The following is a 14,637-nucleotide window of genomic DNA, read 5'->3' as shown; positions in this document are numbered from 1 at the left end:
ATAAATTAACTTACCCATATACATATATTGTTTATTTTTTCCATGTTACACTGTCACTTATATCCTCAAAAGTCAGCTAAGGGAATTGAACTGGCTGGCACTTTTTTAGATTCGACTTAAAGTTTATAACTGTCCTAAGAGAGCTACTACGTTTCTGATTAGTGCAACGCCTAAAGTAATAATTTAGCAACTACCTTCAATAGTTATAATTAGAACGAGGTACTCCTATCGTTGCAGGGTACTACATTTTCACTTGTAAAGCTACTTTTACTACATCAACAATGCATATAGGTCATGCGTAGAGGTGTCATTAGATATTTGTTCTGCCTTGGCAACATACATGAGTATTTCCGCACTCTCAGTCGTTACTGCGATGCGGTGGCGATTACGAGTCATCAATCAACCTGACAATCTCAGTGTATGAGCTGTTGTCGACTTTTGTGCGAATACCTACTGCTCTTACAACTAAATTATAAAACAATGATTTAAAGATTTTTTTACAACATCAGGCCTGTTATACACCGAGGAGTATGTAAATGTGTATGAAACATTGCGACCAGCGAGTATTTCTTACACGTTTTGCCATTTACAAAGTTAGTCTCGTATAAGAGGGTAAACGGCATAAATATAGTAAACAAAAATGCAAGTTGCAGATTGATCTTGATACTTCAATAAAACGCAGTCAACCACGCGATATAGTTTATGTTTATTTATACATTATTTCTGTATCTGATCAGAATTTTTCACAAATTTCATCCACCGGAAAATTGTAGACAAAACTTAATTTAGTCAATTATTGTTGACCTTCGCTTATCCAAACAGCACAAAAAGTTATTATACTAGGATATTTTTCAGCTAAAATTAAGTTCTATACTTCCAATTCGTCACATCAACAAACCTTTTACTGCCTTATTACACGCATGTCACTCTACGCAGTGAATCCAGCCAATCACGAGCGTCCAAAGGATCACCTCAGATGGCGTGTTTTCCCGCCAAAATTTTCATCAATAACACTGCGCATGTTGCTCTAACGTACACCCGTCTCGTTCCCGCAATGAGAAAATGAAGAGGGTGAGTAGATAACCTCCAAGTTTTCACGCATGCGCGGGACGAAGCCTTTTAGAAAAATGTACGCTAGGAGCCGCTTTCCACGATTCACATCACTGGAAATGCGGCGTGTATAAAAATAGTGTATCAATATTGTACATTATTGTAAATTATAATTAAAATGTTGTAAATAAATTACTAGTTAACCATTTGTAAGATACGTAATTAGGTAACAAATTACAATTAGTGATTTAAATTTGAATGTTTTAATTTAATTCGATTGCAGTAAAGCGATTATTTCTTCGTAGTGATAATTATAAGGAATGAAATTGTGTGATATAAGATAAACCCTGGAAACCCTGGAAGACTATTTTGCAGTGAGTATTTTGATATATTTTTCTCATTTTTGTGTAGTAAGAAGAGCTTAGTGTGATAATAATAACCCGTGTTCTCAGTACCTGTGTTATCTTGAGCTAACTGTGGTGGCCTTGTTTCTATTGTTTATTATCATATACCGTTATTTTTATATTAAACATGTGCTAGTTACTCTGCAAGATCTAATCAAATCGCTCCGATCGATAAGTTCCCTATCAATGTTTTTATACTGCAGTCGTAATTACAGTTAAACAGTGTATTTCGATATACTTTGCTGGATACATTTGTTCTGAATAAGTATCTATAAATACACAGAATAACACGTAACCACGTTGTATACAAAGAATTTTGGGAACGCAATTTCAATTCTGTTACGTTACCTGTGGTACGAAAGAAAACATGCGTAGAGCTCGTTTCAACGAAAAAAGTATTTCGAATGGAAAACCAAGAAGGATTCATACTTAATAATTTTCAGTGGATAACTAACATATCAATCTAATGTCAAAATTAAGAAGATAAATCAGAGACTATAAAAATCAATATTTTATTAGTTGAAAAAAAACGTTTTGCGTTTTTCGTCAGTAAATTTTATTTTGCATTATTTTATGTGGAATATTTCGTGTGTAATTATACTGATAGAGGTGCCTCCACGTATTAGGTAAGAAAATAAGTAAATAATATTATGTAATCATAGTCTAACTCAAAAGTTCTTAATAAATCAAAGTCATTCCTTTGCACCATTTTTAGATTTAATAACCTCACTGCTGTACAACTGCAGCGGTTAACAGTTTGATTTAAATTCCTTTGATTTAAGATAAAATCAAATTATTTTCTTTTATCACAAAAGCCTTAGTAAAGCACATTATTTTAATTATTGTTCAATCAGCTGTATTTGATGAACTATTTATTAAGCCTATAGACTAATCATTGGAAACCTTGAATCATGTGCGTAACCACGTCTAAGTAGAATAACATCTGATTTTTCAATCTTTTCGTGTATAGACCTCATGATCCGCTTTCATATCGTAAGTATATGACTTTTTTGATTGAGGCTCTACGCCCTTTCCGAGATAATGGAAGATTCAATAATTGTAACGACTATAAGTGTTAAGATTTACCTTAAATGAATAAATGATTTGATTTTGATCAAATATACTCATGAACCCAAATCTAATAAGAATCCAAAGTTATTTATTTTTAAGACGGCGTTTTAGTCTTTTTTCCTCCAGATTTCTGGTTACAACCGCATAATTGGGCAGATGCTAACCTAAAGTTCAATAGCCAGTAACGAACGTCGGCTATTTTCACTTCAATCTGGGGTTTAAATCTATTTAATCGATTCATATGGTTTGTTTACCGCGAAGTACTTTACCTAAAATTATGAATGCGGTAAATGGCCGCGTAGAAACTGTTTAGCTAAAGATACTGGTACTGGTATTTTTTTGATACCAAACCGATGTTCTTCCCACATGTAGTTTTACCTTATAATATCTATCTATCAAGACTTTTAAGTCAACAGAGTGTTTAAATAACGCAGAGGTCAATACTGAAAAACGTCACTTCCCATGACCTTAGAAACTTAATTTGCCGCATCCACAATTTCTCTTACATATACATACTATATAGCGCGGAAATGGTGCACATAGTAAAATCAAAATCTCAGAGGGTTTTTTAACGAGCGCGGCCATGTGCGATTTGGGGACTTGGCATGCCGTTAATTAATTTATTTAACAAATTTTATCTTTTATTTGCAACAGCTATTTTCATTTAATATATTTTTGATTCCTGTTTGATAACTGGCCGATATGCACCATTTTATTTAGTGCAGGATCAGGTACAAATGTTTATTTTAATAGCAGTAATGCGATTTTAATGGAGTCAAACATTACGTAATAAAAATGACACACTGGAACACATCGATCGGTATCAGTGATAACATTTTTACGCAACGAATGTCGGATTTTGACCGAAATAGATACTAAATAGAGGTAAAAAGCCCACTTACAGTACAGTTTGATTTTAAAAGTTTACCATTGTCATATAACTTTATTAGGGGAACAATTTTGATTGTCTCTATTGTTTCTAAAAAAAAACAAGTAATTAATGCAATGAACTGGTTTTTGATAAAATTGTAAATAAAAAGCAGTCATCAAAAATACCTATAATCAGTTGGATATACTTTTAAAACATATCGAAAGAAATACAACACAATTATTCTGCAAACTATTGTTAATAATACGAGCGATGCCGCAGAGTCCTTAAATTAGCTTTCTGTTGCCGAAATATGCAAGGGTGCATCATCATAATTATATGGAACCAAAACATAGGATCAGCGTTTATGATAGTCATAAAACCTGAATCCCAAAATAAAACCCTTTCATTAACATTTTCAATCTTAGTTTAGGATACACTGGACTTAGTAAAATATTATATGAAAGTTATTTTATTTAAAAGTCGAAAGTCAAAAACATAGGGATGAAACCTTGCCTAAAATTTGTTTGATACATTTCTTGAGGACATGCAAAACCCCAAACCCGTATTTCGCCACCGTGGTGGCCTAACCCCTCCCTCGTTCAAGAGAAGAGACCTTTGCCCACCAGTGGGACAGAAATAAGTAAAAAAAATGTCGAAATACCTTGTTATGAATACTTGTTTCAGGACAAACTTATCTTATTTGTTACAAAATAATATATAAGCGATATAGAATAGGCACAACTACCACAATTATAAACAATGACAGATACAATCCACTGATATTTTAATATTATTTGAACTAGTTACGTATCGTCATATCGCACTATAACTAAGTTATTCGGACAGTACGTACATGTTCAATATGCATAGTTTTGTTCTCCCGCTTCCTTATTTGTGTTATTGATATAGTAAATAAATAATTCTGTTTTGTTTCAAGGTTTCGAAGTGAATAAGTTGAATCCGATCCAGCAAGATGACCAGCAAGCGTGAGTTGATTTTTCTTATTATTGTAAAACACACACTAGATTCATTTTCTAAATGATCTATTATTCCACTGCTAGATAACTTTTTCTAGTACTCAAATTGCGTTTTTGATAGTAAGAGCAATGTATCAATTTAAAACTTATAAATTATTTCATCAGTGTAGAACTTCTCCGTTAGATTGAACACTTTCTTTCGGGTGAAATTGGCTAAAGCTAATTCTTAGCAGCCGTATATGGAACAACAAAACGATATATTTGTCAAAGGGAATATTTTGCAGAGAATAAAGCTAGGCCTTTGGCCGGCTTTTAGCCGAAATTAGTCCAATTAAGGTTGTGCCCCTTATTAAACTGAAATTGGATAAAATGACTATAATTAAAAAGTAACCTCAAAGATAACAGCGTAATAGTATACTATTATTGTTATGACATGTGAAGCACAGGTGCACTTGTTATTTCAAACATAACAACTTTTAATCAGTCTATCTTCTCTGTCTAATGATGGTTAAAGAAAGAGACAGAGTTAACTTCGTCATTTCATAACAATGTCTTTAACATGTTATACATGTTATGTTTCTCGTTTTTATGTTATAACTAGCAAATAATTTAATTTGGATTAGAATATTAAAAAGGAATGTGCCTGAGTTTCTTCAATTTTATTTCTTAATTCCTAACCGTTTCAGTTTCGAGACAGTAATTGTCAGGGTCAGATTTATTTGTTTTTCTTTTTTACTGTCATGAGGTTCATCGGTATTAACCACCAATAAATCATCCGGCATAGTGATTCTAGTCTTGAACTTCAAATTGTATGAACAAATAAAAAAAATCTAGGGGCGTGCTAGAGCTTGCATTAACGTGTCAAGAGACGAAAAATCCATACTGGCAGCCTTTGTTCAAGGCCTTTCCGGTGATTCTATTTCATTGATCTGAAAAATACTGCGGACTTTGCCTACTTACCTATTCAGTGCATTATTAGTTTTGAAATTACATACTATTAACGAGCCTTGTGTACTTCAAAAGCGGGAAACGCGTTTAACTCTTGTCCGCGTCTTCGCCCGCGTTGGCTAAAGTTACATTTTAGCTTATTACTCGCATAGTTCCCGTTCCTGTAGTATGCCTGATAGAAAAACTATCCTATGCTCGTTCTCAGATATCAAATCTCAAACTATCTTTGAACCACATTTCAATCTATCTATTCAATGGTTTAGGCATGAAGAAAAATAGACAGAGCTATAGTTTCGCATTTGTAATAGTTAATTTATTATGGTCCTAACTGGATTACTATCGGTTTACAAAATACTCATTTCTTTAGTAAGCTTATATTGTTCAACAGTAAATAATTTGAATAAATCATTCAGATACAGTTAAAAGACTGAAATGACTATTAACTAATAAAAAAATTCTTAGATTATTTTCCTCTTTTATATAAGAATAATGTACAAACTACTAAAATAATCTTGAGGATGTTTATTTCTAGTTATCCTTATTTATTTATATCGTAAATCCTTTTAAGGAATAATAATATTTTCATTTTTAACATATCAAGTGTTTATATGATATTTCAAAAGTAACTTAGATATTGCTGATAATAAATAATGGACAGTATGACAGTAATTTATAGAACTTATTTTTACTTACATCTGTTTTGTTAGATATTTTCATGTTAATCATCGCCTTGTTTGAAATTTCTTAATACTTACTCCACTACGTAGTATAAAACAAAGTCGCTATAAGCGTCTGTCCCTATGTCTGTATGCTTAGATCTTTAAAACTACGTAACGAATAATTATGCAATTTCTTTAATAGATAGAATGATTCAATAGGAAGGTTTATGTGTAAAAATGTTAAAGGTTTTTTTGTAAAATTACTTCTGTAATCGTTAAGTGAAAAGAGGCCAGGACATTTTGATTTAAATTTGAGAACGTTAGTTTACATGTTATTATTCATATTACATAACCACATAATAATAAACATAATTTTGATTGATAAACAATCAAATATCCTCATAATTTCGCAATGTATAGGATATTTCCTCATTTGGCACAAATTATTGCAACATGGGAAACCATTTAACATTACTTACCCTTATTATCGTTATCAGTGTCGGCTATCAACTGTGGTGTGCCCGCTGAGTTGTTCAAATAGACAACGGGAACAAAGATAATACATCACTAGTCCATTTATAGTTATCTACTCAATATAATGCCGACAAATTGTGTTGTATATTACAGAATATTTATGACAAGTATTTGATGTATTGATTTTTATCTTAAAGTTTTTCTCACTAAATCATATTTTTCCACAAACGTGTAAAATAATTCTTCGTTTAGATGTTGCTTTAATTGGTTATTCTACTTATTTAAAGTTGTATAAATCACTTTTTACTTCAAGTTAGAAATGTGTAAACCCATTGTTTCTATAAATAAGTTTTCATTAAATCATACTTTGTTCTCAAGATTGCTTTTTCTGATAGAAAAATTGATTAATACTGAATCGGCCGAAGACATAAATGATAGATGCTATAACTATGACCTCGGGTTGTAAACGCAGAACGATAAATACAGACAGTAGCAGATCGATGATAAACGTCACTGACAAAGCATCAATACTTTATGCTTGAAGCACACATATTTACTTGGAAACGAAACGTCGCATCGTCGTTTTGTACCGTCGAAATCAACGATACGTCTGCATAATGTAGGAACGTTAGAGAAGTCAATAAGCAGCCTCAAGCAATTAACTTGCAATTCGCATATCACTGGTGCTTGTTAATGTATAGTCGTCGATAAGTGGCCGGCTTAGTGAGATGATGGCCATTAATGTGCACTGTAGCAGTGATGGTCACTCAAATTTCTTTATCTTTATCGAAAATTTCTGAATCTTTAATTTTTAGGTCATACAAATAAGTCACAAACACAATTTAGTCACACAAAGATAAAAATAATGCCTCCAAGTTGTGATACAATGTCAGTTGCAAGTTGATGTGTGCTACGAGCTTTATACCGTTCGTACTGCCGACTCTACCATTAAAATAATTGTTCCATGGTCACTATTTATGATGCGTGAAATTGCGAACATTGCAAAAATGGAAATATTATATTTAAATAGCAATTTCTGTCGTTTTGCTGACAATAATATCCTGAGACGCAGAAATAGGTGTTATGATGTTATGTTTTCACAGGAAATTACTAATATTCATAATTTTATTTGCAATAACACCCGGCTCTTATTACTAGACATGTTTACGAACATCATTATACATAACTATCAACCTACATCAACTTCAAGCACCCTTAAAACGTCAAGTTGAGGTTTATTTTTATTCGTTCGTAGAGACATGTGGAGCCTATCGATTTAAACTCGATTTAGACATCTCAAAATAGTGCTTGTTTTGCTCCCAAAGAAAATATTGTGACGTTATGCGTCCCCTTTCCAAATTTTCGTTCATCGTTAAAAATAAAACAGCTAAAAGTAACCAGTTAATATTCTATTTAGGATCGACTGAAAATACAACCGTTATGTTTTCCAAAACAGAAAGATTTTCGATAAAATACATTTACATTTAGTTTCTTCCTCTTCTTATTGGGAGACAGTGGCTTCATCGTCCATTGTTTATGAACTATAATACACCTTTGCATCCTTTCTGGGATATTACTAGCTGTTCATTCGAACGTCACGAGTCGAGTCAACCGACAAATCGAATCGTGGAATAAAAACCTTTTTTTATCAACTATGTTGTTTTGCTTTTTCAACTGTACGTTCGAAGCTATTAGGTTTTCCCTGAATCACCCGTTATTTGTGCAAATTACTGCACATAAGAATGTATTTACTGATATTTACTTCAGCCTCAATCCTTTTACAAATTATTGTACTTAGAGAGTAGTGGGACCGAATGTTCTAGACTGTAAACAATAAGTAGGTACTTACAAATTTTTCTTTGAGTATTCATAGTAGATAATAACACATGCCAGCTTTTTTTAAAAGGTGTTTGACATGTTTGTTTTAACTGTGATTAAAGCTAGGGTATTTAATATCGCTATTTTTAGAATCATAAGCCAGAAGGGTACGTTTACGTATATAATAATTGCGTTCGCATAAAACGCTACGTTGAGTCATGATTTTGTCCATTTTGTGGTTTATTGCCCCTCCCCTCTTAGTTAAAGCTTTAGGTGTGGTAGGTGGGGGCCTGATTGTTAGAGAAAGGGGAAACACTACCTGCCTAACTATGTTCGTGTCAGGTAGATATGTATGGAGGCACGATTTGTGTGGCTAATGCCAGTTGATTGGTTTGGTAGCACAAAGATCGATAGTACTTAATAACTATTGATCGTTCCAAATGAGTTTCTTGTTAACGGTAGAGACTGGAGTTCCGTGAAACGCCAAAAGACTGCTATCAAAACTTTTATACTTCGCTCAGTTTAGTTTTACTTGAATGTGCATAATTAACACGGTAGTTTAGGTGACTTATTTGATGGGAGTTACATAATGCAACTACAGTATGAGTTAGCGAAAACCTGTTATGGTTTATTTTTTGCGGTTTTAGCTGATTTTGCCTTACCTATCGATAAATACAGAATGAAATCTTTTTATAACAAATCTTCGCTGTGATCAAACAAGTCAACTTTCCCGCTAACATTAATTTGTAGAGTACGACAATAACACGGCTTATTACACACAAATTGCTTCATTCGCATCAAAATAGAGGGAAATAATAAAAATAATACAACTCGTTTCCACCAGAAACAAAACGTATGTCCGTGTAATTCGGGGTCCAGTGTTTGTTTTCGCGATCGCCGAGGAAGATTGGCGGTCATTGCCCTCAGTGCAATTATAGTGAGAGCGCGGTTGTCGGTCACCGCGACCCGTGCACCGGGTTTCTGTGTCACGCCAACCGGACCCGCTGCACTCTGCAACCGACACCATCTACATCATCGTTAATACCACAAATTGACGTATAACGGACGGAACAGGTGATAATTACTGTAATCATAAAGCTTTATGAGAACACTCCAATTTTTTAAACATTAAAGCGACTCTAAACATAATTAAGCTTCATTTAACCTGACTTTATGCCGTCCATTCATTCATAACGGCATCATAATCCTTGCGCAATTGTGTATGATTCAATCTGCGACTTGTGAGCTGTCCAACCCATTGTACTAACGCAATACTTATTTATCAATCTGTCAATCTAATAGGCTCATTATTTAACTTAGGAAAAACATAATGCGCGAATTTATATCTCATATTAAACAATGTGCCACTTTCTCATCTAATAAATCATCCAGTATTTTGTCAGAGAATGATAAATTACTTCCACACGAGAGCTCGCGATTTAAACTTCGCATAATTGGTCATGTTTTGTGAGGCCGTTTACTACGACTCTGGAAGTTCATACATTAGAATTAGATATGTAAAGAAAACCTGTTAAATCTCGTTTCGATTATCAGAATGTTTTCTGCTTCTTGTAGTATTTCTAATTCTAAAAGCCAAAGCGTCAAACTAAAAACATGAGTTGCAGCGGTCGTCGACCCCGGCACTCCGGTCCTGCCTCACAGATAATATGATTCGATAGATAACTGTATAGATTTTTTTTATTGCTACCAAATCTAGGTTATGCATTTGATTCGTGATCATTTTTTTGTTCTCAAATTGAGTCTCTTATACATTGTAACTGTTTGGATATGTGACGTCGGACATTGTAATTTTATAGTTGATCGTTTTTGTAGCGTGATGAAAAAATACTCGTCATCCTATAGAATTGGATGAGAATACAGTACTGTTTGAGTCATTTCATCCTAAAATTGTCTAGCATATTTTGCTATCTACTATTATTCATGATTTTCTAAATGATTAAGTATTTTTTAGAGGTAAATAATATAATACATCCGTGACTGTTGTATGATTAAAATCAATGTTCTTTTCCACAATTTATTACCGGTCATGATTCTTATCCTACCAACACATCACACTACTTTGACACGATGCTTAACTACCTAATATGAATAATAAAACACTATAATATATCGATTCGATGATACCCCACAGTTACATCCATTATACCTTTTAAAGCTGCCTGTATTACGCTATAGCTATAAAAAGAAAAGCTCTTAGACAATAAAATATAAGTCTCGACTATAATAAATGTACACGCATATAAACTGACAGTGTGAACAATGGTCAATAATGTTTTTTGTGCTATCAACATTGAAGTGGGTCACAGGCATCACATAACTGCTCATGACACAATACAACCCGCGCAAGTTCAATACTTTGGCATCGAATGTGCATACACAGAGTGTTTTAATGTCTTCACTACACAGATGGGCAATTTGGCACAAAGCTAGGGATATTTTTATTTATGATTGATGACACTTTGAAGTTAAATCTTCTTTGCGTCTATTTCGCAGTCAATATTTGTCGTTTTCCGTACCTTTCTGTCAGTATACTTCTGTGTCCATTATGTTAGGTAAAAAGATGATAAGTTAAAGTTCTATTATTATCAAAATGTTACTTGAGAAGCGTTAATCTAAGTCTTTGTTGGAATGGAGAATGTTACCTAATTTTGATTTTTGGCACTCCATATTCTCGTTTAAAAATAAAAAATACTGGTGAAAGAATTACTTCGATACGTCAATTAGTTTTCGATTTATAAGTAAAACAAGTTATAACCGCACGACGCTAGCTCTCGGTGACGGTGTGACGTCACTCTACACTTGCTCAGTCTGGCTCACACAGTCCGCTTACGTTCGCGCGCTCAATGCGTTGAAATTATTCCTAAATACTTTTAAAAATGTCCAATTCAAATACTAGGAAATCATATGTTGTGCCTAAATGTAATTTAATTTTATGTAGGTAAGTACATAAGGAATAATAAATAACTTCATCTTATAATGAAACATTTTCTAACCGGATTGATCGCGAGTTTATTGATTTTACTGTGGCAGGAAAAATGTAAAATCAATAAGTACGCGATTATTTCGGTTAAAAATTGTTTCATTATAATATGCAGTGATCGTAAATATCTAACATATTAGGTACTCATATGTATAATATACTAGAAGCGGCCCGCGACTTCGTCCGCATGGAAACCCTTCCCGCGTAAATCCCAATCCTTCGGAACTCCGGGATAAAAAGTAGTCTATGTGTTATTCTGGGTCTTCAGCTACCTATACATATATCAAATTTCATCGTAATCGGTTCAGTCAAATTTGCGTGAAAGAGTGACAAACATCCGTACATACTTACATACATACATACGTATATACATATACAAACATACGTACATACATACATACGTACATACGTACACACATACGTACATACATACATACATATGTACATACATACAAACATACGTACATACCTACGTACATACGATGACATACATACATATGTATATTCTCACAAACTTTTACATTTATAATATTAAGTAGGATTTTGGAGGCAACAAAACCTCACAAAATAATTCGCAACCATTATTCCATTTATTTTAGGTAGTTTATCCGATTGCCCTTTTTCAAATCTTTTAACCATTTTATTGATCGAATAGTATTTACTATTATTATAAGTTATTTTATACATAAGCGGACGAAAACACAACAAAATACTACGCAAGCTATACTAAGACTACCAAAATACTAAGCGGGACGCGGCCCGCGCGGCGCGGCAATGTAGTATGACGTCACAGCCGCTCACGAGGCTGCTAGCGGGACTCGATATTTTTCGAAACTTTGAATGCTTATAAAATCAAAACTATTCGGTATTTTTGACTGAAACAAAAACTAGTTTATATGTATACATACAGGCTATACTGTGTCAAAATTTAAAGCGATTTGGCATACCTAGTAACATTCTCCATTGTCAAAAATCCCCCAGATCAAAAAGTACTTTCAATTTGCACATTACCATGTTAATTGAAAGCACGTTTCGTTTGACACAAATTTGACTCATTGTACGCTCATGAAATGTGCAAATATTGTTTTTGTGAAATACGGTTATTGAAGCGTCTGTCTTTCTGATATAAACGTTATGAAATAGTATTAAATCTATACTCAATAGTTTTCACAGACTATCAGAACCGCTTTTGGGTCAATTTTGTTGAAGACGGCTATTCGTTTTGATTCACCATGCAGCAATATTTTTGTTCGGCAGTAAAGTTCTAGAGTAATTGCTCGAGAGATGAATCGCGTCTGTAAAGCGTGATGCTCTATGTTTCGGTGTAGGCGCGCCTGGCTCCATCTGCCGTTGTACCGTTACTCGACACAGTAACCGCAAAGCGGGAGATTAATGTAACCAGTCTGCGCAGACGCATACAGGGCGGCTCCAGAAAGGTACATACTACTACAAAATAGGTCGAAGATACATTATCTTGTACTCTACTGTCGTAAATCAACCAAAGACAGACATAGCGTTCTAACTGTTCTTAGAAATGTGAAAAACGAGATAGATTATAGACAGTCTTTTATGCATCAAAGGTACATTTCGTTTCGGATTCTGAATACGGTTGTGTTGCAATAAAACTGTTTACGATCTACGAAGTTCGCTTTGCCGGTGAAATTATTGCCTTATCTCATCTCTTTCAAGCCAATTAACCACCTAGTGTAAAGTCTCGACGCCGACAGAGACAGGCAATAAACTTCGAGACGTCAAGAGAAACTTCGTACGCATTATTTTGTTATTTAAGCGTTTTATTTAGCTTAGTCGCTTTAAGTTAAGCACGCTTTCATTGCTTGTTGGATAGAATACTAATTAATAATTAATTGTAAATGATCCTTAAGTTAGTTAGGAAGGACTTATACGTAAAAATAAGTCGGATTTATCTCAGTTACATGAATAATTTGTCGAATTTCAATCTCCTCAGTTATGTAGATACAAAAAAATATCGTTATTTTTTACCTATTCCAAAATTATGTATTGATTTTACCCAAACTATTTTTTATAGAATAAGCTTACGAAATTTTATTAAAACGGTATATTACGGAATTTGATTCTAAATCAATTTTAATTGCCTAATATAACCTGTTAAATAAGACAACATTATGTAAAAGATATAAAATATTGAACATTCCTGCTTTATTTAATAGACAGGTGTGTTTTGTGCTCTGCACCGGTAAATGTTATTATTATTTTTTAAATTGTTGACCCCAAGTGAACCCAGAACATATTCGCTTGTGTATTTGGCACGTTTTTTTTACTGCCGTCAAAGCTAAAAACATTTACAAAATAGAAAACTAATACAGGCATTTTATGACTTCGGCCCTATGATATAAATACATAGTTGTGTTTCCATATTGTTACTATAGCTTATTGTATCCTGCTTGCAATGACCAATGCTCAGATCTTTCTTAAACTACAAAATGTAATATTAAAACAATATTTTCTGAACAATCGGTACTTTGCGGTGTTTCTGTTATTGTTTTTTCTAACGAATACATTCATTCAAGAATACAAATTGGTCACTTAACTCGATGTTTCACCACTAAATACAGATTTACGGGAAGAATACAAGTATTCTGCATTGAGTATTTGCGTACAAACTGCAGTGCGACGATCGCACAATTTATTTATCGCATAGAACTATAGCTACCATTCTGCAATAAAAAGACTACGATTGTAAACCTTCTTCTTTGAACATGGGATGTTATATCGCACCATTTATTACAAAGTAAGTAACCACAAGTTACAAGAAAAGTCGAGTCCACTTCAGAATATTTCTAAGCAACTATAAATTTGAAGCAGCCTATTATGCTTCTCGTAGTTATGATGCGGTTATGTGCTTAGAATGTCGTTACAATGTCCCAACACTGTCGTTGAAAGCTTCAATGTTGCTCAGACTATGACGCTATTCAGGAAACGTTATGAAAAGTGCCACCTCCGATAATTTATTGTTTTATGTCGAGGACGTCTACGACCTACGTAAAAGTCCAGTGTGACGAGAAAATAGTTTCATTACGTTTTACACCCGAGAGTTATTTAAATAGACTGTCATTTAGTAGCATGACGTAAATTGAGTCTACATTATATTTTGCGCTCGCTCTTAAAAAAGGTTTGCTGTTTACAAGGGCTTGGAGCAAACAGCAAATAAAAAATGTCAACTCTAGTGTCTTTATAACAAAATTAAATTATTTATGACACTCATAGCCGAGGGTATTTTTTATATTTAACTGCCTACTGTTTCAGCTTCCGTTGTCAGTTGACTGTTACGTAACAAGCAAACAAAGCAATATATTGTCTCTGTTACATCCGTTTCAGTTTGCTT

General features: G+C 33.6%; 1 protein-coding gene across 1 annotated transcript in view; it reads left to right on the top strand.

Annotated features, from left to right (window-relative positions):
- The first annotated feature begins 1,149 nt into the window (after positions 1–1,149).
- LOC142979143 (long-chain-fatty-acid--CoA ligase 1) overlaps positions 1,150–14,637 on the top strand; it is a 53,815-nt gene continuing 40,327 nt past the window's right edge. Inside the window, exons 1-2 of the mRNA XM_076123915.1 lie at positions 1,150–1,424; positions 4,334–4,382. Coding sequence (XP_075980030.1) covers positions 4,370–4,382 — 13 coding nt within the window. The 5' untranslated portion in view covers positions 1,150–1,424; positions 4,334–4,369. The remainder of the gene's footprint in view (positions 1,425–4,333; positions 4,383–14,637) is intronic.

The sequence above is a fragment of the Anticarsia gemmatalis genome, chromosome 16 (genome assembly GCF_050436995.1).
Source record: "Anticarsia gemmatalis isolate Benzon Research Colony breed Stoneville strain chromosome 16, ilAntGemm2 primary, whole genome shotgun sequence".
In the NCBI taxonomy this organism is placed as follows: Eukaryota; Metazoa; Arthropoda; class Insecta; order Lepidoptera; family Erebidae; genus Anticarsia; species Anticarsia gemmatalis.
This window is presented reverse-complemented; position numbering and strand designations above follow the sequence as displayed.